The 27497-nt window shown below is 39.5% G+C and overlaps 1 protein-coding gene across 1 annotated transcript in view; it reads left to right on the top strand.

Annotated features, from left to right (window-relative positions):
* The window catches only part of Sptlc3 (serine palmitoyltransferase long chain base subunit 3), a 97774-nt gene that overhangs the window by 69803 nt on the left and 474 nt on the right, over positions 1-27497 (top strand). The window contains exons 10-11 of the mRNA XM_048349366.1: positions 19128-19263; positions 25111-25240. Of these exons, the coding sequence (XP_048205323.1) occupies positions 19128-19263; positions 25111-25240 (266 nt within the window). The remainder of the gene's footprint in view (positions 1-19127; positions 19264-25110; positions 25241-27497) is intronic.

Here is a 27497-nt window from a genome sequence, read left to right as displayed (position 1 = left end):
ACTTCCCGTCAGTTCCCCATCTGACTGTGGTCTTTGGGCTTCTCAGGATTTTTCCCTTCAATACTTCATTCACTGGCCCAGGCTGCTTAGCCAGGCCGCTCCTGGAGCAAGAGAGAAGCAGCTCCAGCAGCCAGACCTTTGCACTTGTGAGTCAATCCCTAGAACTTCTCTTCTGACTGGGGTACCATCTCTGCTCAGAATCAGCCTTCTGAGGAGCACCCCTGACCTCCACAGCCATCTCCGACTCCCTTTCATTCCCCGTCCCTTTGCTTCCATTTGTGTAAAGTGATGAGCACTTGAAGATTTATATATTCATTCTCTTCCTTGTTCTCTCTCAACTCCGAGAGAAGAAGCTCTTTGTCTTCCTTCTGTATACATAACACTGTGCCAGACAGCAAGCATTGTTCTTTGCAAATATTTATTTTAAGAGAGAAGTCTCTCTTCCCCTCTTATCTCAGCAAATAAACAATGCTGTTCCCCTTTTCCATCTCTGTGTTTAATTTCTGCTTTTTAAAGACACCAGCCCTTTCTTCTGCCATGCACTTCTTTGTTTCCCTCTTCCTGCACACCTTCCCTTTCCCCTTCTTCCCCTTCAAAGAGTGGCTGCCTCATCCCACCCAGCACAGCAAACCTCAGAATACTGGACTGCCCTGCCTGTGGGTCCCAGGTCCCTTTGCTCTGGGGACTCTGTCCCTTCTACATTGCTTCCTCTTACCCAATTTCCAGTTCTTTCTCCTGTCATATTTCATCACCTATCTGCAACACTCTCTCTTTTGCTTATTTTTTATTACTTTCTTAAATTTATCTTTAAGTGGTTGTACAAAAAAGTTTCCATTTGACAAAGTAATATATGACTACAATGAATCCTGATCAATGTCACCCCTTTAATCATTCTCTCCCATCCCTCCCAAGCCCAGCTGGGGACTTCTGGTTTTCTCTGATTTCTCTCTCTCTCCTCCTTTCCTCCTTTTCTGCCTCCAACCCTTCCTCCCTCTGTCCCACAATCCCAGCTTCTGTTCTCTTTCCATATCCTTTTCAAATGTTCTCCCCTTTTTCCTTTTCTTTATATGAAAATATGGCTTTGCATCGGAATCCCTTAGTGGGTAAAACAGCTTCAACCTCCACGCTAAGATTTCTGCATCAAACCCTTCCTATTAGGCACTAATGGAGTAGGAATGTCTGATAGCTACAAAGCATCCTGTGCATATCATATCATTGGCCGTTATTATTGTGCCTGACATGTAATAGCCCCTCAGTGTATATATTCAAGTCAAATCAGTCTTCATTATGTCATGCTGCAGGTGCTGATGAAGTACCTATTTAAGGCCTTCTTTTTTTTTTATTGTCAAAGTGAAGCACAGATGGGTTACAGTTCCATACATAAGGCAGTGAGTACATTTCTTATCCAACCTGTTACCTCCTCCCTCATTTTCCTCCGCCTCCCCCCTCCTCCTTTTTCCCCCACCTCCCCCCTCCTCCTTTCTTCACCCCCCCCCACTATGAGTTGTACAGTTGTTTACACCAAATGGTTTTGTAAGTATTGCTTTTGGGTTTGTTTGTCTTTTTATCCATTGTCTCTCAATTTTGGCATTCCCTCTCCCTTTCCTAGTTGTAACACACGTATATACAGTATCTAGGTTTCTAAGATAAGATATAGTGATAGCAGGGGTAAAACCACGAGAAAGGAATACAAGAGAAGAAAAGAAAAAGAAAAAAGGGGGTTACTGTTTCACATGGCATGTTGAAAATAATTACAACAATGATATACCACTTATTTCCATAACATGGAGTTCATTTGACTTAGCATCATCTTAGGTGTTCATACAGGCATAACTATTGGGCTATTGTGATCTGTTATGACTAACCTAAACATGTACTAATTAGTCCCTATGAGGGAAACCATAGAGTCCATGTTTCTTTGGGTCTGGTTCACTTCACTTAGTATTATTTTTTCCAAGTCCTTCCATTTCCTTACAAATGTGGCAATGTCTGATAGAGGCATAGAATTCCCTGTGTATATATACCACATTTTCCTTATCCACTTGTCTACTGAGGGGCGTCTGGGTTGGTTCCATATTTTAGTGATGACAAATTGTGCTGCGATGAACATAGTTGTGCTGGTGGGTTTAGTGTGATCTTGCTTGTTGTAATCTTTTGGGTAGATGCCCAAAAGTAAGGCTGGGTCATAGGGGAGCTCTACTTTTAGCTTTCTGAGGAACCTCCATACCGCTTTCCAGAGTGGTTAGACCAACAATGTAGTAGGGTTCCCTTTTGGTTGGGGCCTTTTCTTGTCATCAAAAGACTGGAGCAGAATTTCTGACTTCATTCTGATGCTCATGAAGGCCATCCTTGTCCTTGTAATTCTCACCTGTGTCCTTGTCTAGTTTTGCCTGTGGCAGTGATAGGCTGATCTAATGCCATCAGTGTAGGAACACATTTCCCACACCTCTCCACTCATCACCTCTTGCTTTATAAAGGTGGGAATGCATGATAGGATGAAGAACATGGCCATGTCTTTGTGCTGAAGTAGTTGTGAAAGGTCCCTGAAGGAAGGGCCTCATCTTCCCCAGCATCTTCTGAGGCTAGGAGAACTAAAGAGGTCTTGATGACCAGAAGCTCTAGGACTGGGATGGGCAAGCTGTGTAAGCATTCCTCCAGGGGATTGTAACATGCAGGCTCAAGTTGGAAAAACATTCTTTTATACAAAACTTTGCTTTTATATGTGGAGAGGGAAACAAAGAGAAGAGAATAAAAATTTTGGCAAATACAGACAGCAGTCTAGGACAGCAAAAATGAGGCAGAAGAGAATAGTGAACCAGAAAGCAAGGCATAAAATATGTTCTCATGTACTTCTTTAAACCCCTATTTATCTCAAAATAGGAACGAACATATTCAGTTGATTACTCACAAAGTCATACCTGTCCATACTATTACCTGTGAACTATTTTGTCATGGAGAAGAGCAAAGAGCTTTCTGCTGCTCCAGTAAGCACAGGCTGTTCACAACAGATCCACCCTTATACCTTTGTTTCCCTATCGTTCCTTGCAGCTTGTAATATTGATAAGAGTTCAGAGTTGCAACATTGATCACATTATTCACTTTGGCCATAGGCATCTAATAGGCAGCTATTAACATGTTTTGAGGGACTTTATTCACAATCATTTTTATCACTTATATATCTGCAATAGATCAAATCATTTTGTTTAAAAAAAAACAAAGAAATCCTTGGACCAGGCACCAGTGGCTCATGCTGATAATTCTAGCTACTCTGGAGGGAGAAATCAGGATGTCTGTGATTGGAGGCCAACCCAGAGCAAAACGTTTGTAAGGCTCCCATATGAACTGATAGTGTGGTATCATAGTGAGTATCTGTCTTCCCAGCGAGGTGGAAGGCAGAGATTTGCAGGATTATGGTTCCAGGCCAACCCTGACAAAAAAAAAAAAAAAAAAAAAAAGTCCACAAGATCCCATTTCAATATAAACAGTTGGGTGTGTTGGTACAGAACTGTCATTCTAGCTACAGGAAAACACCTAACTAGAATGAGCTCATTCCAGACTTTCCTAAGCCAGATTCTATCTCAAAAAATAACCCAAGGGCTGGGGATATAGCCTAGTGGCAAGAGTGCCTGCCTCGGATACACGAGGCCCTAGGTTCGATTCCCCAGCACCACATATACAGAAAACGGCCAGAAGCGGCGCTGTGGCTCAAGTGGCGGAGTGCTAGCCTTGAGCGGGAAGAAGCCAGGGACAGTGCTCAGGCCCGGAGTCCAAGGCCCAGGACTGGCCAAAAAAAAAATAAATAAATAAATAATAACCCAAACATAAAAGACTAGAGATGTGACTCAAGTGGTAGCACACCTACCTAATAATGAGCACAACAGTCTGAGTTCAAACCCCAGTACTGCCAAAATAGAAGAACAAAAAATAAAAGGAAGTTTCTGATAGACTAAGGGATGATATATTATGGGGATGACTTGTGGCCAATTATTTCATATTTATGACTTGGATAGAATGGCTTTTCCTACAATTATGTGGGATTTGTTCGGCTTTGCACTATAATTATCACCCTGCTATCAGCTACTCATCTTCCTGCTCTGGCTGTTATAATTTTGATGTCATGGTATTGAAATGATATGAGCATTGTTTCATCATCAAATCATCTGCTCAACCTATTCACAAACTGAATATCTGATGCTTGCTGTCTGACAAAATGCTTCTCTATATATTTTATATCTACAGATACATTCACCTAAAGATCTAAACTTTTGGATATTTTAGCATTTTTATGTAATATTAGTCTTATGAGCTATAGACAGGAAAAATTGGCATGATTTGATGTATAATTATCTGGCCTGTGTTTAAATTTCAATTAGTCAATTGACTTGCTCATTCATTCATTTATTCATTTGTTTATCCTTTATTTCCTGAAAATGGCTATAAGAAAAACCTACCTCTGATTTAATCAGTGTTCTCCCCACTGTGTTCAGCTAGTGGGATAACCACCAAACTTAAGAATCACAAAATTATTATTTGCTATCACATGATGGAAGTGTTTGATTTTTTAGAAAAGTAATCCAGTGGCCAGGAATGACAGTGGAAAGGAAAAGAGCAGTGCAAATTTATTTTATTTAGAAAATAAATACAACATTCAAATTCCTAAGGTATAATATCTTATGTTGGTAAACTACACTTGCTTTTGATATGCAAATAAAATTCATAAGTGACAAAGTTAGGAAAAATAGAATTCTTTTGTCCTTACAATTGTGTGTTGGCCAAATGAATGACCTTATTCAGTATAAGCTTTGGCCACTTCTCTCCAGGCATTCACAGGCCTGTTCAACAGTCTTCTTCCATCTAAAAGGCTCTTATCCCTACTATCCCCCTCATACCCAAACCTACCACAGCTATATTTTTCTTTGACCTCTTGAGGCCTTTTTTATCTTTCTAATCCAATCTTGATGATCATAGTCAGAAAATAACCTTTCTCTCCTTGAGTCTCCAACAGATTTTTTTTTTACTCATATTATATCAATCACACAGAAGGTAGTGATTACTTATTTTAACATATTTTACTGTAAAGTTGATGTACAGAGGGATTACTGTTACATAGGTCAAGTAATGAGTCCATTTCTTTTTGAAGTATTACCTCTTCTCTGTTTTTTCTCTCAATTGTTTTCTCTCCCAAACCCCTTTCTTCCCCCAAGTGGTATAGTTCATTTTTAACATAATGACAAAAGGGTAAAGTGTTTCAGCTGTTATACTCATTAAACACTGTATGATTACTTATTTATTTGTGCCTTAAGCATCAGATATGAGTGGATACTGAATGCTGGGTTTAGGACTAGTTAAATTTCCTGGACAGGCTTGTGATCAAAACATCATTCAAATATATTTACAAGATTTCTTTCAAGGTTGCCTATAGAACTATTTTAGTTCAAATGATGGCATTGTAATTACTTTATGGGTAGGCACATGTGTGGGCCCAAGTCTATAATCCATTTTCTATTCTTCTGATACATGAATGCTTTTACGTGGCACTATCTCAGGATTTGTCTAGACGCTGTGAGATGTAGAAGCAATGTGAGTAATCGGGATAATTCAAGCCAATGCTACTCAAATGATGGGAGCAAAACTGGACTTTTTCCTTTAATTATCCAGGCAGTTAACTGAATCCCTCCTTAAGATTTCCTATGGAGACACCATTTAAAACTCAAAAGTGTATTTGACAGTTTTATACACAGTAATCAGCAAGCCCAGAGCACCAGCTAATTTTCTCTGTCCAAGCAACTACCTTATTTCTGAAATAGAGGATAGTATGTTGATCTTTAAGCATCCAACATGCCATTTCCCTTTCCTTCTCCTTCCTTCTCCTCCCCCAACTTAATGACTATGTGCACATAGGATGTTTTTCAATCCAAAAACTCCATGTTTTCATGGTATTATTTGGTGACTAGTAATGAAAGGCTTAGAAACCAAAGCTGGTACAGAAAATAAAGTCATTAGGAATTTGAAGTCCTAATAGTTTTTTGTAATATCCTTTGGTGGACAGTTGGGATCAGTTAAAAATGCATAATTCCCTGAAACACATAAGTCCCAACACATCACTGGCTTAAGATGGAAGAAATGTACTTTTTCCTCATATACAGTCTCAAGCAGGTGTTCTTGTTGAGCCAAATTGCTCTCTTCCAGGTACATAGGCTCCTTGCATTTATGGTTTTTTTCTAGCTTCACATACAGTTTACAGAAGTTGCTGCAAAACAATGGCCACAGTGTTTTATATGACTGGAGATGTGTGCTGCATTTCGAATTCATATTACCCTTGTCTAACTTCAAAAGGGCCTGAGCAGTGAAGTTGACCATCTACCTGGAAAGAAATTAGTTTGAGAAATAGATGATCATTTTAGTCCAGGACTTGGTTTTGGGGGTTTATTTTTTTTGCTCAGATTCTCTGATGGACATATATGAATATATTATATATGTTAGACAGTTTCTCCATCTTTTTTCTACTTAGCAATAAACATTTGACTTTGGGTAGAATAAAAGAAGCTAAGAATTTTGAAGAAAAAAACTGAAAGGATTAAAGCTGCCTCTCTTTTATTTATTTGGAACTTTCAAGCACATTATTTTAGCTTATACTACAACCACTTCTGGTTTGTTTTTCACAGAATTCACAGTCCCACCACATGGGACCTTTTGGTATCATTAGCCTTATGTTGCTAAAGTAATAACATACAAACATTAGGACTTTTCTTGAAAGGAGATAAAATGCAAATTGCAGTTTTTAAAATGGAGACTTATTTAAAGGGGCTTATTTTGAGTAAGCATGAACTCACTCAACTCTCCTGAAATTATTTTCGGGGTGCACATGAAGAGAAAGCTAATACTCTTCAAGAGGGATCAGCCTTCAATGTCCATTACCTGAACATCCCAGCCCCTGATTAACGGAGCTGACCAGTCACAAGAGGAGACAAATTTCTGGGCCCAGAGAGAGAAAGGAAACTGGAGACTCCACATTAGGATTTAGTGCAAATGAATATAAGATCCTGATGAACAGCAATTAAAGGATGGCATCTTCTTTGAGAAGCACTAACCTTGTTTGCTTCTACTGTGACATCCAAGTGAGCAAGTCCATGTCAAATAATTTCTTCATTCTGTACCATGTCTAGCGTTTCCAAAACTTAATTTGTTGGATTTTATTCAGTTAAGAGAAATAGCATGCCAAGGCAGTTCAAGTAACTTCATTCTTTTTTTTAACTCCTTTTTATGTATTTTCCATAAAAAAAGGACAAAGGAGTAAAAAGTACCATTCTGATGTGAATATCTTCCCTCCAAAAATACAATCACTCTTCATTCTAAAATCATTCTTGGTATGGATTGTTTTATGTATCCTGGTCATTTTTGAAAGTTTAACACGAAATTGTCAGATGAGGTACTGACCCTGCTCTTAACCCATTGAGGACTTGGAGAAAGTGGCAACAAGCCCCTTCCAGCTGTGACCTTTAACCTTTGATCTGGTCCTTAGAACAGGGCACACATATTTTTACACTTGAGTTTGATAGGTATGAAAAGCAGAAGTGTGTAAGTGGGAAGATTTAGGGTTCTGAGCAGGAGAAAGAAAGGACTACATTGCTTGACAGCAAGGAGCCCCCAAGAGAGGATTTTTCTCGCTTTCCTACTGTCTTTCATTTTGTGTTTGATATGAGATATAGTCACAAACTGCTTTCATCCCAGAAGTCGTGTGTGTGTGTGTGTGTGTGTGTGTGTGTGTGTGTGTATGAAAGTTGCTTGAAGGCTGTTGTGAACTATGCTCATCAAATGGCATGGTCACATTTATCTTGTGTATATTATTGGTATTCTTGCAGAAAGTTACTCTTCTCTAGATATTCTATTCCTCCTCAGTGGAAGAGATGAAAGATGAAAGAATTAAACATACATTTTTAAAGGTCCTCTCATGTCTCTTATTGTCCATCCAAAAGGAGTGTTTAGTGAATACAAAACTACTTTCCATTTTTTTTCTCCCCAACAAACTCAGTAACAATATGCTTGTTTTGTCCTCTTGGGGGTGCCTCGATGAATAGAAGAGGCATTGACAGAGAATTCCACCCCAGATGCACTATGTGAGGGTGCTGGCATTGAGGGCCTTTGTTGAGGCAAGAACTAGCTGGTGCTTCCTAAATAAACTTGCCACTTGGTTACCAGCTGGAGACTCAGAAAGAGACAGAGGGCATGGCGAGCTGCATTTTCTAAATGGTTTCAGGCCACTGGCATTTCAGCAATAGCTAATACAAAACAGATGTCAGGTACTACGCTCCACTGGCTTTCAACTGAGTGCCTGCCTTCGTCCATGATTAATCACCTGTTCTGGGGGGTAAAAAAGTTCTACCTGGTCTTTTTGTGTGTGCAGACCTAAGGTCAGGGTTAGCAATCAAGGTGACAGACACTGCCCTGCCGCCCTATGGCTGCTTAGGTCAACATGGATTTGTCCAATAAATGCAAAATTATCCTGTAAACAAACTCTCTGGCTTAAGAGGGACCATTCACCTGGTTGTTCAGAAATGGCTAGCAAACTGTTCCAGAAATGTCTGTCCCTTCATTTACTTCCTTTTGAGTGAACCAGCAGCAGAATTTTAGGGCAGCCCAGTAAGTTCTACATTTTCTTACAAAGGAGTCCTAAAAAAAAAAAAGGGGGGGTCCCTTTTAAGAGTGTGAAGAGAATTTTTTTAAGATGTCATGGGGGCCACTTCCTTCTAGCCATCCTACAAACATGATATCCTTTTACACCACAAACCCTACTGGAAGATTTCTCTTCCCAATTAGTCTCCTCTGTGTGGCTCAGCTCTGAGCTGGTGAGATGGTGATACAACACACATGGAATCCCACACTGGTTCACTAGGACTAAAGAAGGAAAGGGCATCCGCTCTGAGAGGGAAGAGGAGATGGTATTACACAACAGTCTTTGTGTTTATCCATCATGGACTTATTTTCAACTAAGCAGAAAAGAAAGAAAGCCACTGAGTCCCGGCTCTGGCTTGGAGGTTTTTGTTGAGAAAACCAGTTCCCTCCTTGAACAGCTGGGGAGGATTAAGCAGGTGGATTTATGCCTGTGGAAGCCCAGAGTGTGTGTTTGCATTAGAGGATATGTATTATTAGCTTTCTATTTCTGCATAACAAAATTACCACAAACCAAGGCTTAAAAACAATGGCCATGTATTATGAGTTTCCTTGTGTCAAGAGTCTGGGCTCTGTTCTCTGTTTATGCTCTGTAAGGCCAAAAGTCAGGTGCGCACAGAGGATTCTTCCTAGGTGGTGGGGAGGGCAGGGAGGCACCTCAGGCTCATGTGACTGTGACAGAATTCAGTGCTTTGGGGTTGGAAGACTGAGGTGACCATTTCCTTGCTGTCAGGCCAAGCTGTTCTCAGCTGCTAGTCACCTGCTTGCTACACATTTGACTTCTTAAAACCAGCCATGGAGACTCTTCCTCACATCAAAGCCCTCTGTCTCTCCTTGAATCTCTTTCTTGGAGAAGAGCCCAGTCCCCTCTAAGAGCTTACTGGATTAAGTCATAACAACTGATAAATGTCTCCAGAGATTTTAGCATTTTGTAAAATAGAAGGCGTTCACATGATTAGAATGCCCTGTGATCATCTGCATCACCATGGGCATTGAAGATGAATGTTATGCTGGTGAACACTGAATTCTGGGAAATAGCAATCTATTTGGGACATGTCCTTGGAACTAAAACAACTTAAAAGGTCATAGGCTATAGTGGCATTGACCTTAGGGTCAGCCTTAGCTAGCAAATCCAAATCAAGCTATCCAAGTTGAGTCCACGTGACTGTTTTTAATATTTGTGAGCCACAGAACATTTTCAATTTAAATGGTAATGGAAGTCCATTGTATTAAACACATTTTTGAAATGGATTAGGTATGCAATTTTAATTCCCATAATAGTATGAAATCGATATTCTTATTGTTGTTGTTATTATTATCATTGTCATTATTACCATTCTGCCAATGAAGAACTCGAGATCCAGAAAAATGAATTATGGCAGTTGATTTCAAACCAAGAAGTTGGGTTCACTATCTCCTAACCTTTGACCATGATTCTGTTGTTGTATATGCCAAGGTGATAGGATGAGGATAGAGGGAACAGCTCCAATATACCCCTTCCTAGCAAGCACTTGGGAAACAAAAGGTTTTAATTATGTAGGTGGCCACTTCCAAAAGAGCTTCCTGGTGACCACCTTCATTTGTATGGCTTCTTAGTGTCCTTTAAAGGAACTCCGTTAACCTGATTACTTAATCCTAGACCTGCCCTTTGCCTCAGACAATTATTTCTATCTCCTGAAACATTGCCACCCCTCCGGCTGTCTAGCTTGTATGCCACCTCCAGCTTTCTCTTATCCTAATTCACACATCTTTCTAGACGCCTTCAGAATGTAGCACTTTCTGCTGCCAGTGCTGCTGTTGCTTTCCATTACCCATCAGAAATGTGACTTTCAGAGTGGCATTTATGGACCCCACTGGTCCGGTTCCACTCATCCTTTCCAAAGCTGTAGTCCACTCAGCAAGTGTTCACTCATTCCTGCTGAAACTTCCACCAAACTCACATGAAAAAGACATCAACTTTGTCTTTGCTCCAAATTCCCAGAGCACTTATTTCGTAGGACATTTGACTTTCAAACTTCTGTTATGATTACATCAAGTTTTCTAGTTTATAAGTCTCTTGAAAATAGTAGATACCCTCATCCTTTAGTCCTTGAGTGAACAGAGCAGTCATGTACATGCAACAGGCCCTAAATAAGCAGATATTGAATTAATTATCCTTCTCCAAAGTCCTTGGAAATATGTCGGCTATTATTACTGTCACTTCTACTTATTAGATTAGTAAGATGGTAAGTTTCTTATCTTCATAAGAAAAAGGGATAGATGGATTTCACTTATAGATGGGTCACAAAAAATTATTTGAGACTAAACTGTTCTCTAGTGCTTCTGTTACAATTAATTTTTAGTGAATTGATGACTTCAGTATAATTTGTGACTTTGACCTAAGAAGGCTGAGATCTAAAGATCATGGTTCAAACCCAGCCCAGTAAAGTCTGTGAGACTCTTCTCCAATTTCCCACGGAAAGCCAGAAATTGAACTGTAACTCAAGTAGTAGAGAAGTAACTTTGAGCATAAAAGCTCAGAGACAGTGCTCATGCCCTGAGTTCAAGCCCCAAGATCAGCATACACACACATACCACAGAGAGAGAGAGAGAGAGAGAGAGAGAGAGAGAGAGAGAGAGAGTCAATCCCAAACTTTCTAGAACAGAATCACTGCAAAGTAAAAATTTTATATTTCAAAAGGCTTTGATGTGCCCATCTGCCTAAGAATCACTGATTTAGGGACTGGCCTAGTGGCTCATGTTTGTAATCCCAGCTACTCAGGAGATAAAGACAACAGTGTTATAGTTCAAGGACAGCCTGAGAAACAAGCTAATGGAATCCCATTTCAACCAACAACTTGGATGTACTAGTTTACATCAGCCATCTCAACTACACAGAACATATAGGTAAGAGGAACACAGTACAAGCCCCAGGCAAAATGCAAGAGACATATCTGAAAAACTAACCTAAACCAAAGTAGTGGTAGAGTACCCAGAAGGCCCTGGGTTTTCAAACCCCAGTACCAAAAAACAACAACAAAAATCATTGACTTACAAGGATTCCCAGGAGGCTCATTACCTGCTTTATTGTTTAAAGTGTCATAAATAGTGACCTGCTAACATCCTTCCATTTATATGAGATGAGCATTAAATTATCATTTATTCCATAGGTGTTTTTGAAACAGTACAATGGGAATGTCTACATCTGTTTTCTGGCATTTATTTCCCATTGTATATTATTCAAAATCTCCTCTGTCTTCCACTAGACCATTTCTTTGCAATCTCAGAATTTTTTCATCTTTCTCTCCCACCGTAGAAATTGACCAAGATCCATGGACCTTAACGCCTTTAATGAATGATTTTCCTCACTTTTACAAATAGCAGGCTTTGATAATCTCATAATCATAGCCAATGTCCATATAATCTGGGTGATACCTCCCTAGTCTCTAAACCTATTTCCTCATCTGTTAAGGGGGCAGAACACCACTTTCTGGCTCATAATAAGAGCAAAGGATGGGCTATCTCGCCACTCTGAGTGGGTTAAATCTTTCATGGTGTATTTTAGCAGCTGGTGGGGACATGAAGGCAGGGATGTCTTCAGAGCCCTTGAAATCAAGCCATGCAGGCAGCTGCCCACCCTGATGTCCAAGCCTGCTTGTTCCTGGGTGCATTCCACAGCAGCCCAGATAGCCCTTGGCACATGTGTATGTGACTATAAAACATGCTGTAACCTTGGAATCTCAACATCAAAAGGGAGAGTCTTGGTGCCTGATAAAAATGTGTACAGCTCTCAGCAAACCACTCCAAACACTGTTGTCTCCACCCCAGTGGGAAGCTCGTCACTGCTAATGTGATTCTTATGATTCGCACCACTCTGCAGCCTCTTGATCTTCACTGAGATCTTTCTGCCCATGAGTGTGCTAGAAACAAAATGTCTTGTCTGATGTCCAGTACTTAAAATAGCAGACGTTGGGTTCCTGCTGCCACATCAAAACTTTCCTGCCAGGTTTTTCCCAATCATCTCCCACCCACGGCCATGCCAGTGGGGAGTAGCCAGAGGACCCAGACAGAAAGAGAAGGAAGAGGCATTCTTATAACCCTGCAGGCATTCTTGAATGTCCATTTATTTCCCCTGAGTTAATGTGTTTCAGAAACACCAGCCTCTTCAATGGTGAGAAATGTTTTATGGAAAGATATTTTCCATCTTTAGTGACAAGAACTTCACTTTTTTTTAATGTAATATCGCCAGGGAATGTGTTTGAGACTGTCCAGTCTTTATTCTGACAGTGGCAGTGTGGTAAATACTTTAAGGAGGGAATGATCAATATACATTTTACTATGTCCATTTTTAAGCTCAGGACATAATAAACCCATTGGATCTGGGCATATCCATGCTTCTGTTAAAAAGTGTGAGTGGCACTGTATTGGCCCAGAAAATGATCAAATCTCTCCCCCCCCCCCTCAATCTTACAAAGGGAAATAACTTTCTTTTCTTTTCTTTTTCTTTTTTGCATACCAATGGTTCCATGGGGAAGAAATGTTCTTTCTTTAAGGCAGATCATTCTGGTACTTTCCACTGTCCATAATTTCTTCTGGCCCTCTGGGAGACTGAGTTGTCCCAAACATATTTTTGGGAACGCCAACAGACCATTGTTTTTATTAGGGGACTGCAAAGCTTTGTAGTAGGATGCTTTGTGTTTTATTTGTTTTCCTTCCTCTGCCCCAGCTGTTTTTGTTTTAACAGCATTGGAGGGAAGGTTAAAGTATCCATGGCCTCTGTTAACCTAGCCCATCTCTCAAGCCTGGCAGGCTGGAAATCTGAACAGAGGGAACAGCAGGTGACAAGCAGGTCGTATGCAGGCATGGTGGGTTCATCTCCCTTTCTATTCCCCTTCTTGAAAGGGAAGAGGGAGAGATCACAGTATTGATCTCCAGTTAAATGAGCTCTTTGGAACAGGTAGGTCTTAGGGGAAGGTAGGGGACAGATGACCCCTATAAAATATACTCGCAGAGAAGCCCAAACACTCAGGAACTGCTGAAAGGGAATCACGCCAAACAAGAGTTCATTGTTACCCAGTTGTTTCTTCCATATCCAACCAAGGCATATGGCTCAGCCGAAAGAGGGTCAGGCACCACCTAACAGCATGCATAGCTCTTAGGGATAGACTGGAAATGATGGGTTACATTTTGTAAAAACAGAAGTTCATGCCCAGTCCCATCCCCAGAGACCCTGATTCAATTGGTCTGCAATATACAGCCTGTGAATAGGATTCTGCCAGCCTCTCTAAGAGACTCTGAGATAATATTTGAAGAGACTGAAAACTATGGCCCTACCGAAAAAAAGGTGCAAAAACTTTTCAAGTCTTTCTGAGATGCCAGCAATATCGCTGAGCAGTTCTCCTACGTTAACTTCTTTATTTCTCGAAATTGTCATATGAGATAAGCTAGTCTTTTTTTACTCAGATAACAATGGAACATTTTCAGGCTTTCAGTTGTCCAAGTACAATATGATTCTTTTGATGCGAGCCCAGTTAGCTCCTCTCTCTTTCTCTGTCTCTCTCTCTCTTTCTCTCTCTCTCTCTTTCTCTGTATGTGTGCATGAATGTGTGTTTTGAACTCAGGGCCTCACACTAGGCAAGCACTGTACTCTTTTACCTATCCCCCCATCCTCAAGTCTACTCCTCCATCTCAATGCTGATCCAGAATTTGGCAAAAGAATCACCTTGCAAACTCTCCAGAAGCTTGCATAAGAAACCATGGCACTCAATTCTGTGAGTTAGACAGCTTCCCTGTGGCAGAAGAATTAGAAAGTGCTTGAATGGGGACCTTCGGCATTTCATAGGGGATTTCTCTGTAGGGCTCAATATTCTAGTAACCACATTCCATATCATGGTAGCCATACCTCCGTAAAAGCATCACAACCAAAACACACACATTCTTGCCTGCTTTTACAATGCAGTCTTCCAGCAAGGATCTCAATGCACAATGTAATTAATAAAATCACCCACATCCTGTCTAGATGAGTCGTGTTTTATATGTACAAATTCCCCTCTGCCCCCAGGCCCTCTGTGAGAATACAAATGTTTCCAATTTTGTAGAAGGAGTAATAGAGTAATTGAAAGGAACTGTATCTTGGCCAACCATTTATAGAGACCTATATGAGAAAACATGGTGACCACAAAATGTGTCATAATGGCTTATTCACCATGCTGTGCTAATAACTGCTTCAAAGATAGGAAAGACGGGGCAAGAATAAACCATTCAGTCCTTACAAGTCAGATAATCCTGGAACTGATCTTACCATCTGTTTGGCTAAGTCACCAAAGGATCTAGAAGTAGAGAAGTGATGACAATTGCTGATGACCCAGTTACCTGGGTTAATCAAGGCAGAGGGGACAGACGGGGCCAATTAAGTAGCTTGAAAGTCCAATGATAGATGAGTCATTATGTTTGCAAGTGCAAAAATAATGCCATTGGGAAAAGCAATTTAAATCAATTGTGCACTTCCAGGCCAGGAAATCCTTCTAGTCTTTAAGGGAGAACATTTAGAAATCAACAGGCCAGTCTGATGCAGTCATCTGTTCATTGTGCAGCTAATGATCAGCATAAAGAATCAAGAAAATGGGGTACAGGACATATGGAATACATTTTGATGGCTAGGATCTGTATCTCTGCCTTCTTTTCAGTCACCTCCATAACACATTTTACCATAGGTCTCTTCTGTTTTTTTTCTCCCCTCCTTTTATAGCCTTATGTTCATGAGCACCAAATTTCCATGTATGAGTTTTAAGTTAAAGCAAGTATTTTTTTCCTAATTTCTCATTTTGAATGGTAGATAGCCTGTTCTTGATACATAGATATGTTTCCAAGGTACACTTTGACATGTAACAAGAGTTTATTTTTTAGAAGACAAGAAGAAGGGGAGAATGTAGCCAAGAACCCAACATATATGCTACAGATGTAGGAAAAGTAAGGGCAGGGATAGGTTAGAAAGGATGAGTGAGAATGTTGAAAGGGGTGGTATAGATCAAAATGTGTTCTATTCCTAAACTGTTTTGTTAAATGGCAACTCCTTTGTACAACTACGTTCAAGATAATTGAAAAAGAGGGCTACTCATACAACAGAATTTATACAAATTGCTCCCTGCCTCTCAGATGCCTTATATTGTTACTGCAAATCTATAATGGCAGGGCTGGGGATATGGCCTAGTGGCAAGAGTGCTTGCCTCGAATACATGAGGCCCTGGGTTCGATTCCTCAGCACCACATATACAGAAAATGGCCAGAAGTGGAGCTGTGGCTCAAGTGGCAGAGTGCTAGCCTTGAGCAAAAAAGAAGCCAGGGACAGTGCTCAGGTCCTGAGTTCACGGCCTAGGACTGGCCAAAAAACAAAACCACAACAACAACAAAAAAAATCTATAATGGCTTAGTATTGTTTTCTGAAGGAGGTAGGTAGAAAAAGAAAAGTACACACACATAAAACTGCTTACAACTACTATTCTTTACAATTCCAAAGTAGTGGCGCCCCCCCCCATTACTCTGATTTTGTTTCCCTTTTAGATTTACCTTCTTCATCCCAATCATTATTAGTCCTGAATTCTTCAGTCCCTATAGTCTCTGTAGTCTCACATCTCTTCTTTATCTGACCTCATCTTATTTCTCATTGAACCACATCTTGCCTGACTTTTGGTCATTCTTTTCTCCTGCCAATAAATAGAACTGTCACATTATCTCCTCTATGTAGTATACTTCTCTCTGGCTCTTTTCTAATCAATAACTAATGTGAACTTTTGTAACACCACATAGCATTTCTTTACAGTGCTCATCAGAGTTGTTGTTTTATATTAATTATTTGATCAATATATACCTACCCACTAGACAATAAGCCTTTTTCCATTCCTTTATCTTCTCTTCCTATTGTCATCAACTAGTTTGCACACTTCCAGCCTCTCTTATTCATAAGTTACCATAGTTTCTACTCTGTCTCCTAGATTCTGCTAACAACCTTTTCTCTGTGTGTCTTTCAATTACTGCCATTACTATCAACTGTTAGCTTTCCCTTCCATACTATGTTATCAATCTGGCTGATTCAACTTACATTTATTTTGTCTCTGTTGAGGATCCTGTAACAGACTACTTCATAGTTCCTTTGTGCAAATGGACTAATGTTAGATCAAGGGCATCCTCCCATCCATTGTCTGTGGCCAGGATGGTGGGATTGAGAGGCTACTTTCTCTGAGAAAGTACAATAAACTAGATAGAGTCTCCATCACAATCTGTTTGTGGGAATCTGGCAGAGTTGGGGAAAGATCTTCCATAAGAACTGGGTTTTGATGAAGAGTTGTAAGAGCAAACAAGCCTGGAAAATTGGAGCACTCATTATGGCACTCTTTGGTTGATATTCTACTCAACTCTCTCCCCATTCCTCTACATGTATTGTTAGCATAATTATGGTGTAAAGGTCAAATCCATTGAGCCTGATGATCAAAGTAAAGCTCTGAAAGGAAAATCTGAAGTATTCGTACAGTGACTGAGCCCACCACTCCATGAGATACAGGCTTAGTTTACTTGATCACCCTCACTCCTTGATTACAGATATCTAAAGTGGAGGGATCTTGCCAGGTTCTTTCGTTAGCAGGACTTAGATTTCAATCATTGATATCCTTCTCAACCCTATACAACCTCAAACTGCCAAAGGCTTTCTCATCCTTTAACCTCTCAACTCTGCCTACCAGAAAAACAATGCCATAATTATGATATGAACAGGTGGAAGAGATGAAAGTTTCAGTAAATTTGAGATAAGATGGAGACATATCCATTACTGAGATACAGCATTATAACATACTGTTGCTTGATTGAGTTTCAACTTGGCTACATAGCAACTTCCTGAACTTAAGTTACCCAGATTTCTCTCACATGTAACATAGTATTATAGTACTTCCCTTATTATGGTTATTGTGAATACTAAATGTCCAGTACTTAACACAGTGGTGGCATTACATATATGTGGACTGTAATCAGTTTTGTTACTATTGCTGTCCTTTAGTCCCCCTGAACAAACCATTGTCCACTTTTAATCCTCGGGACACTTTTGCTTGTAGGTGACAGAAGAGAATGCTTATTGGCTCACACAATAGGGAAGTCCAAATGATGGTCTAATATATGCCTGGCTAGACCCTCATGGCCTGTGCCTTAGCTTTCATCTTAATTGACACTAGTTTCAGGGAGGCTCTGGCCGCACGGTGACAAAAGACGTAGCTTGAAGATTCACTTGTTTTTTACTTTTTCCATGGTTGGATCTGAAAGTCTAATAGTACCAGGTTACATTGCACCTTTGAACCAATAATCAGGATAGTGGAGTATTCCATTAGCCAAACAGGACCCTCATGCTGTTCTTGTAGCACAGAAGACCAAATTTACTGAAATATCAAAATTCACTGGAGAAAAGCTGCTGATTAGAAGATAGTCAACTCAATCCTTTGTCAAGCACAGCCTGGGGCCAATTTGCAGGACTAGATAAAACAATTAACATGTTTATAGGGAAATCATCATATTTGTATTTGGAGAATTATAAACTAACATGGTGATGGTGCTCAAAATACTGGATAACTTCTGCAGCAGCACCTCTGTCAGATGGACATCAGCTTTAAGAAACTACATAAAGTTGCTGATCAATAGCAGTGCATCAAATGCATAAAGGACTTAAATGCTCAATCCTACTCATTCTCGTTTGGGAATAGACTCATAACTCTCCCTACCCACTTAGAAGCGGGACTGGAGTAAGCAATATCTTCAGAGTTCTCTCTCTTCATTCCTTTTATCATCTCATGTGTGTGACCCTAGCACCAGGATACTCATTTGGGACAGAGGAAAGAAGCCTTTGATCTTGAAGCACCAATAACCTTGACACAAACACGCATGCATTACTTTCCCTTTCATTGTGGGCCAATGTTGTCCTTTTTTTCTGGCTAAGGAAACCAGAGATCCTTCTCAACCACCACCAAATGCCTCACAAAACAGCCCTGGTGCCAGCCAGACCCATCTTTCTGGGGGGATATGTTATTTCTTTGAATTCAGATGGGACGAATTGTCATTTGATTAGAGACTTCCATAAGGAGAAATTTAATGTGTGTATGTGTGTCCATGTTTATCATTGTCACATTCTTCTCTCCCTAGGTGTTTAAAGCACCTAGCACAGTACCCAAAGAGAATGGGTACTTCTTTGCCTCCCACTGGCCCTGTAGCCACGCCTGGCTTTAGTTATCTATAACAGCTAGAACATCTGTGTTTTCAGCAACAATGTCCACACTGGTTCACTAGGGAGATTCTTTTTTTTCTATGACCACACTTACCCAACTAATATGCAAGCCTACAAAAGACTTATAAATATTTGCAAAATTGATCTGAGTTTTGTTGATGTTGTTGTTGTTTTTAATTTCCCAATGGGAAATGACAGCTTTCCTGTGGTCTCCTTTCAGGAGTACAGAGACTACAGGCTCTTCACAGAAATATAAACTACTTCAGACAGAGACTGAAGAGATTGGGATTCATTACCTATGGCAATGACAACTCCCCTGTCATTCCTGTGCTCCTTTACATGCCTAGTAAAATATCGTAAGTACACAGTGTTTCTCAGATTTGTGCCTAAACCGGAGGACAACCTGACTACGATGATGCTTTTGACACTATGAGGCTTTGTTCTATAGGGATTGGACGATGCATTTGAAAGGGGAAATTCAAGTTTGGAGTTTATTTGTACAGATTCTCAGAACTCAGCTGCCAACCATCCATTGGGTTTCAAATATACATATATACGTGTATATATATACATATTTGTGTATATGTGTCTTATGGAAAACAATGTAGGTATTAAGACCTACTCCTCTCTCGGCCACCATTGTCAAGCTCTAGAAATTTAGAACAAAAGAAATCACTCATTGGTAAAGATGGCCCTAAGTCTCCTTTTGAGCCAAGACTTTTCTCAGCAAAAACTTCTGAAGTCTATCTCTCCTGACATTACCATCAAAACAACCAGATTCTGTCCACTTCTTGCACTGAACTGTCAGGGCCATCCTCAGAAGAAAGTATTCTCATTTTAAGGGCAGAAAACTGAAGCTGAGAGCGCTTAACAATTTGCCTATAGTCATACAAATCAAATAATAGTAAAACTAAGAGGCAAAATCCCAAAGCTAAGTTCACTCCAAGGTTTATTCTCTTAGCATCAAATTTTAATACCTCTGCTATAAGCCTGTTGGGGTGTTTTCCACTGATGGAAACTGAAATTGATCACTAGAAACAACTTTGTGGGGGAAAAAATAACTTTTTATGGTATCGAATATACAATTTCCTGTAGGAACTGTTCTTGGGCCTTTAAGAGCTAATTCCTTCTGTTATAAGAAGAAAGTTAATTAAAATTATTCTAAATATAAAAGGTATCCTGGTAACTTTGAGTAAGAACATGGCAGGAAGTAATAGTCAACCTAACATTTCTCTGATCCTAGAGATCATAACTTCCCTCCAACAGAACCCCACTGCTGGAATTTTCTGTTCGACCCCTTCTGACCATCTGAACAGATTGGCAGAGTATTCGCTGTATTGAAAAGTACTGATGAAAGGTTGGGCCCCAGAGGTTGAGAATTCATCATGAGTAGGACTGAGCTGTAAGTTCCCAAACCACTGACTCTTCAAAGCATGCTTTGGGTCATTTCAACACAGCATAATAACAATCAATTAAAGCACAGATATGAGCCATTTCACATGCCACATTTGTTATGACTACCTATTGGCACTTTGTTCAGGGATCTGGTCTTGAAGACAATTGTCTGAGCGAGCAAGAAACACCATACACTTAACCTTTCTATGGTAATGAAAGAGGAGAGGATAGCAGTACTGGTTCCATCTAGCAAGTAGCATCTGAATTTGGAAGGCACGAAAATATGCATATACATTTATTCCAAGAGGCTGGGCAAATAGTATGTTCTGGAAGGAATACTCCAAACTTAGCTCATGTCTACTACATGCTTTAGCATTATCCCAAAAGAAGGCACTGAAAATAAACATATTCAGGAATTTAGTACATAATACTGGCATGATGGTAAGAAAGAGTGGGCTAGATTTTGATGATAGAAACTAGAATTGGAGGAGGGGGTGGAGCACAGAGACAGTACTAGAGTTGAATCTGTGGCGCTCCCACAGGTAAAGCTGGTGAACTATCACTTAAGCCATGGCTCCAACCCTAGAATCAGAATATTTTTACAGGTTGGAAAAATGAACCAATCCAATTGGAAGATTACATGAATAGTAAAGCATGAAGTTTTTTTTAAATCATCAAATTTATTTTAACTGGTATGTAGAAGTATAAAACTGTATACATTATACAATATATATCTATTAATATATATTAATATACTCAATATGTATATACTGTTGAAATCAAGTTAAACATACCTGTCTACTCAAATATTTATCATTTCTTTGTGATGAAAAGAATCCTTTCTTCTAGATCTCTTTTTATTTCATTATTTTTTGGATAGGCAACTGCATTTTTACCCAGACTGGCCTCAAACTCCAGTCCTACCCAATCTACCTCCCAAATAGCTCTCCTATCTTTCGTAGAAACCCATTACATAACTTTCTTCACTAAGACATTAGTGAAGAAAGTTGTAGCCCAGAATTTCAAATGCATTTCAATACATGGATTCACTAATACAATATATTTCGTGAAAAAGCTGTGCTCTACAGTTCAGTCAAAGGCTGAATATCAAAAAAGAATTTTGATTTAGCCTGTCCCTATCTAGGTAAAGTTGAATGAGTGGTTCCACAGCTCCTGTTTTCTCGTGTATAAAATGGAATATAGGGCTGGGAATATGGCCTAGTGGCAAGAGTGCTTGCCTCGTATACATGAAGCCCTGGGTTCGATTCCTCAACACCACATATATAGAAAAGGCCAGAAGTGTCACTGTGGCTCAAGTGGTAGACTGCAAGCCTTGAGCAAAAGGAATCCAGGGATGGTGCTCAGGCCCCGAGTCCAAGCCCCAGGACTGGCAAAAAAAAAAAAAAAAAAAAAAAAGAGGGGGGGGGGACATAATAATGCCAACTTCCTAAAATCATCAGGAAGATCCAACAGAATAAAATCTCTACAGCCTTTGCCATATTGCCTTAAATGAAAACTACTCAGTATTAGCAGTCTTATTATGAGTACTAATAATGTATAGGAAGCACTTACCTAGGTTCAGAGCATTATTGTTACTACAACTAATTTTCTGCCAATGGTCATTGTTGTTATTACTTTCAACTGAATACAGGGTTATACTCAATAGTTGCATGATTCTCCAAAGCAATTATTGCAATCTTTGGGAACATTAATTTAAAAAAATACAGAACTTCCAGAAAAGTAGCAGTAAAAGATCTTGTCATACATTGTACCAAGGAGGCTGCTTTGGGGCACCGATAATGTACATGATATTGTTCCTTCCACCTTAAGATTGTTAGGTGAAGCTAACATTGATTAATCTGGATTCTATGCTAAATAAAGCTATTTCTCCCCAGTGATCACCCAGCCAGGGCCGGATGCTTATCTGTAATTTATAAATAAGTTTGCTAAGATTTATGATGGTCAAAACTACTTTCAAAGGCTCACACAGGTTGTAGGAGGCAGGGCTCAGAATTCAGAACCAGGTGCATTTGCCTCCTAAACTCAAGTTCTTTTCAATAGATAGTACAGTCTCTCCAGCTTTAATCCAAAGGAAAAACATCCACATCTAATTGAAGTAACACAGTAACTTTCTGAAATGTCATCTTTGGTGATTCAAAAGGTACCAGTTACTGCAACAGAAAAAAACCATATCTGTTTGGGCCACCAGAGGGAACTGAGAGCAGGTTACTCAGGAAGGATAACGCCATCTTGAGCTGGCAGGAGTTGCTGGCCAGAGTTTACTCTGATGTTTTGTTTCTTTTGATCATGTTTCTGCCATTGGAAAGCTCGTATGAAGTAAATTGTATCCTCTACTATAAAAACATTTTTTTCATTTACACATTTAAAAAATTTTGATGCTATTAAAAATTGTGGTTTCTCCCTGAGGTGCTGGTGGCTCACACCTGTCATCCTGAGGAGGCTGAGATCTGAGAATCATAGCTCAAAGTGAGCTCATGCAAGAAAGTCTGCGAGACTCTTACATGAAATTAAACACCAAAGGTTGGAAGTGAAGCTGTGGCTCAAGTGTCAACACACTAGCCTTGAATGTAATAGTTAAGAGACAGTGCCCAGACCCTAAATTCAAGTCCCTGTACTGGCACCAAAAAAATGTTTGATACCATTAAAAATTGAGGTTTCTCCCTATTTTCACATTTATAAAATACAAAGATAGTTTCCTACCAATTATCCTTTTGAACAAAATCCTGTTACAACCCTAAGCATCAGAAATTCAGTATCATCTGCTATCAACCATAACAGAAACATATTAGAGTTAATATGTGGTTCAAGGCTTCTATTTTCTTCGATGATCCTTGTCAGACACTAAAAAGATTGTAGCACCCAAGATGTGGTGACTTTGCATGAGGGAGGATGCTATTATTTATATTATTTGTATTTTAAAGAGTAAGGTTTCAGCTAGCCTCTGCCAGTTCTAATTTGCTTTTGGGGGTGGTTGCAAACACAGAAGCTGATTATGTGAAATGTTCAGTGAAATCATACACGTTAACTGAGGGATGCTAGTTGTAAGCTGTGTAACTTTTAAATTCAAACATGCTCCGGGGAGGCCCCAGATTCAGCTAATGAATCAACAAAGTCCTGTATTTTTCTCTGCATTCTTTGGCAAAACTCACTTCCTTTTGGTACAAAGGGAAACGGGCAGACAGTGGAAACAATCTTTGGGGAGCCCCTGAAAACTGGCCGGAGACCGTGGGTCAGGTGGTTTGTACTCTAGCAATAAAAGCACTTGACTTGTCTCTCAGACAATTTGGAGCTCGCATCCTGTGTAGATCCGTGGGCAACCTTCCATAGGGTGATCAAGAAGGAGAAAAGAACAGTGCCTGTTTTCAAGCTTTCTCAGCTAGAAAGCTTCATCGCCTTGTAACTTTCCTGGTGGAAATCAAAGCAAATCTTGCTTTTGCCTGAGCCAGGGGCTGGAGAGCTGTGTGTTCCATAGATCTTACAGTCTCCATGGCTTCATTTGGTAACTTGTGTTCTGCATGAAGCAACCCAAAGGCAGACTGCTAAACAGCAAAACAGATGAATGGATGGCTGGTTCAAAATTCTTCCTGAGTTATAACTGGAAAAAGGTTTCTGTGGTGCTGTCAGCTCCCAGCCTAAAATAATACAGCAGCAACCTCTTAATGCTAAGAACGGATCTGAAGCATTTGCTCCACTTATGGCTAGAGCCACTCAGTAATTAAGGTTTCCTGTAGTGACCAACAGGGCCCAAAGGGGGAAAAGATGCACTTGGGGGTACATACTTTTTTTTAATCTGACCTTGGTTTTCAGCACAAGCAATTTAAGACCTTGAGTTTAATATTCTGGAATCATTACTAAGCTGAGCCTTTAGTAAAGAAAACACTAGAAGGATGAAGGAAAGCATTACTTTGCATCAAAGAGCTTTATAGTTATGTGACTTCTGTCCAATGGGCTACATCTGCCTTTGAGTTGCACTTTTGTATACATATTTCTTTGTCTGCCTTCATCCAAACTGGACTATTACTTGTCTGAAGGTATATAAGCTTATAGATTTGAATTTAAGGTATGTTCTGTCTCATAATTACAGTGTTCACTTTTTATTTTTATTTCTAGGAAGACTACAAAAGAGAAAGTTTATGTCAATGCTGAACTCTTAAAGACATTCCTCTATCAGCATTTCCTGCTCAATGTCAAAGACTCCACACCTACAGTTACCTAATGAGTATATCAAGGTTCCATAATACCACATATTCGATAATAGGGCATTCAATAATGGGACATTGAGTGACTGCTCATTTCTTTGTCAACTGCATTTGATAGAGTTTAATGACTTTAATCATCCTCTATCATAAAAACTAAAGAGTTGATTACGTGGTCACTGGTGGCTCATGACTTTTATCCTAGCTACTCAAGATACTGAGATCTGAGAATTGCAGTTTGAAGCCAGCCCAAGCAAGAAAGTCTGTGAAACTCTTATCTCCACTAAAACTAATTTTTAAAAGGCAGAAGCAGAATTGTAGCTCTAGTAGTAGAGCACTAGCCTTGAACACAAAACCTCAGGACCAGAGCCCAGACCCAAAGTTCAAGCCCCATATCCAGCAAATAAAAATAAAATAATATAAATAATAATAACAATGATAATGATAATGATAAATGATAATAATGATAAATAATAAATGATAAATGATAATAATAATAAGTTGATTAGCCATAATCCTATTTTTCAGCAGGATAATTAATTCTGTTTTTTCTCAGTTAACCTCTTTTTCTTTTTTATGTTTTTCCCTAAGAGCTTTTGGAAGGCTTATGTTAAAGAAAAACATCGGGGTGGTTGTTGTTGGATTTCCAGCTACTGCACTTGCAGAAGCTCGAGTTAGGTTCTGCGTATCAGCTTTACACACTCGAGAAATGTTAGACAAGGTGAGTTCCTCACAGCCCAAGAGATCTCTTACTGGTACCTTGGATTCTAAGTAAGAATTTTGTTCTGTTTTGTTAATTTTGAGCAAGATTTGGGGATCTTTGTAGGCTCATTTAGGAAACAACACTGAAGACAAATGAAACTCACTCACTGCTTGGGAAACAAGAGTATTTCAACACTATTTAATCATGTGATGAGCTCAGAATGAAACAAGAATATGATTTTAGTGAAGAATTGAGTCAAGTCAGGATTTTGGTTTCATAGAAAAGGTTGAGTAGCTAGGGACAATGTCTCATGCCAATAATCTCAGCTACTCAGGAGGTAAAGATTGGGGGGATAACAGTTCCAAGGCAAGCCCCAGACAAACTGTTAGCAAGACTTCACCTCAACCAATAAGCAAGTGTGATAATGCATGACTCTAAACTCAGACATACAGGAGACATAAGAGTTAAGATCCAAGTTAGATGCTGGTATGGGCCAAGAAAGCATGATACACTCTCCGAAATATATTCTAAAGGCAAAAAGGGCTGCAAATATGGTTCATGTGGTAGAGTACTTGTCTAGCCAGCATAAGTCCCTGAATTCAAAACCCTGTACCACCAAAAATAAAAAAGTGTAAGTTGCCAAATACTGTTCTATTTATTTATATGCAATCTTATTATCCTTAGTATTAACTGCCACATATGCTTCATATTTATGAGAATTCTCATAATGGAATATGTCCCAACTCAGGAGTATGTTAGAAAACCAACAAAAACAGATCTGCATGATATCAGCCAGACATAATTTAAGTGAATATCTTTTCTAAACTTTGATTGTTCCTTGATTTTTAAGTGTTATATGAGTGAGTCATATTTCACAACTGAAGCATCTCAACCACATGAAGTTAGTGGAACTCTCATAATATGGATGCAATTTTATAAACACTACTGCCTATCAGGTACAAACCCTAGAGCAAGAAAAGTCCAGAAGGAAGCTAAGCATAGGTGGCTCACACCCGGAATCCTATTGACTCAGGAGGCTGAGATCTGAGGATCCCTGTTCAAAGCTAGCCTGAGCAAGAAAGTCTATAAGACTCTTAAGCACCAGAAAACCAGAAGTAGAACTGTAGCTCAAAATGGCAGAGCACTAATCATGAGCAAAAAACTTAGGGACAGCACCAAGATGCATGACTGATTTAAAAATAAAAAAAAACTCCAATATTAAATACCAGACAGAATAAATTAGGCATGAAAAGAAAATACAGAGCACTGTGAGAACATGAAGGTAGAAATCAGCAACTATCATGGGACAGAATCACAAGGAAATGATTTTTTAACTGGGCCTTTTAAAATTAAATAAATATTATGGGGCATTAGTTAAAGTTTATGATCAGTAATAGTAATGTAATCATATTACTCTAAGATAAATGTGGCATATAGGTGAGAATTAAGATCTAAAATGGAATTATTAGAATAAAACCAGAGATAATAAATTAATGACATCAGTAACAAAAGGAAATGAATCTAGAAGCAGACATGACAAATCTATGAATTGCCAAGATTTGACAAATAATTGAATGGAGAGCATATATGTAGGGGGAACAATGCAAGAAAATCTGAGATCTCTAACCTGGTGGAGAGAAGGGTGGGAAGCAGTTACATGAGACTAGACATAAAGTGAAGATCCATGAATCTTACATGGGAGTAAGAGATTAAGGTGAGCTGATTTCTGTAAGTGAAACGACATGCCCACGTGCCATGAATGCAAGCGAAGAGGAAAAACTCAATTTTAGCATTCAGAAGAACATGCAAGGCTGAGCTGCTGTTGTTTATGCAACTGAAGGAAGAGGCCAGTGGAAGAAGATATAATTGTCTGAACACAAGAGAGAGCAGGGAGGGCTGGGGATGACTCCTGTGAAGTGCTCACATCCTGGGACAGGAGAACTGACTTGAGTAGAGATAGGAAGGTCAGAAACAACAGGCACTAGTGTAGCCTAGAGCATGTAAAGGAAGTTTCAAGGAGGAAGAGTAACAAAATGTCACGCCCCCCCCCACACACACTAATATCTCATGAAATGTGAAATAGGGTGAGAAATAAGAATCGCTATTGGATTCACAATTAGCAGGAGCCCATTGTGTCTTAGAGTGGCAGTTTTACAGAACACAGGCAACCAAAATAAAAACAAAAAATAAAAGAGAGTATAGTTTGAACTCAAATTATACACACACGCGCATGGACACACATACACACACACACACACACACACACACACACACA

This window comes from Perognathus longimembris, chromosome 6 (genome assembly GCF_023159225.1).
Source record: "Perognathus longimembris pacificus isolate PPM17 chromosome 6, ASM2315922v1, whole genome shotgun sequence".
In the NCBI taxonomy this organism is placed as follows: Eukaryota; Metazoa; Chordata; class Mammalia; order Rodentia; family Heteromyidae; genus Perognathus; species Perognathus longimembris.
This window is presented reverse-complemented; position numbering and strand designations above follow the sequence as displayed.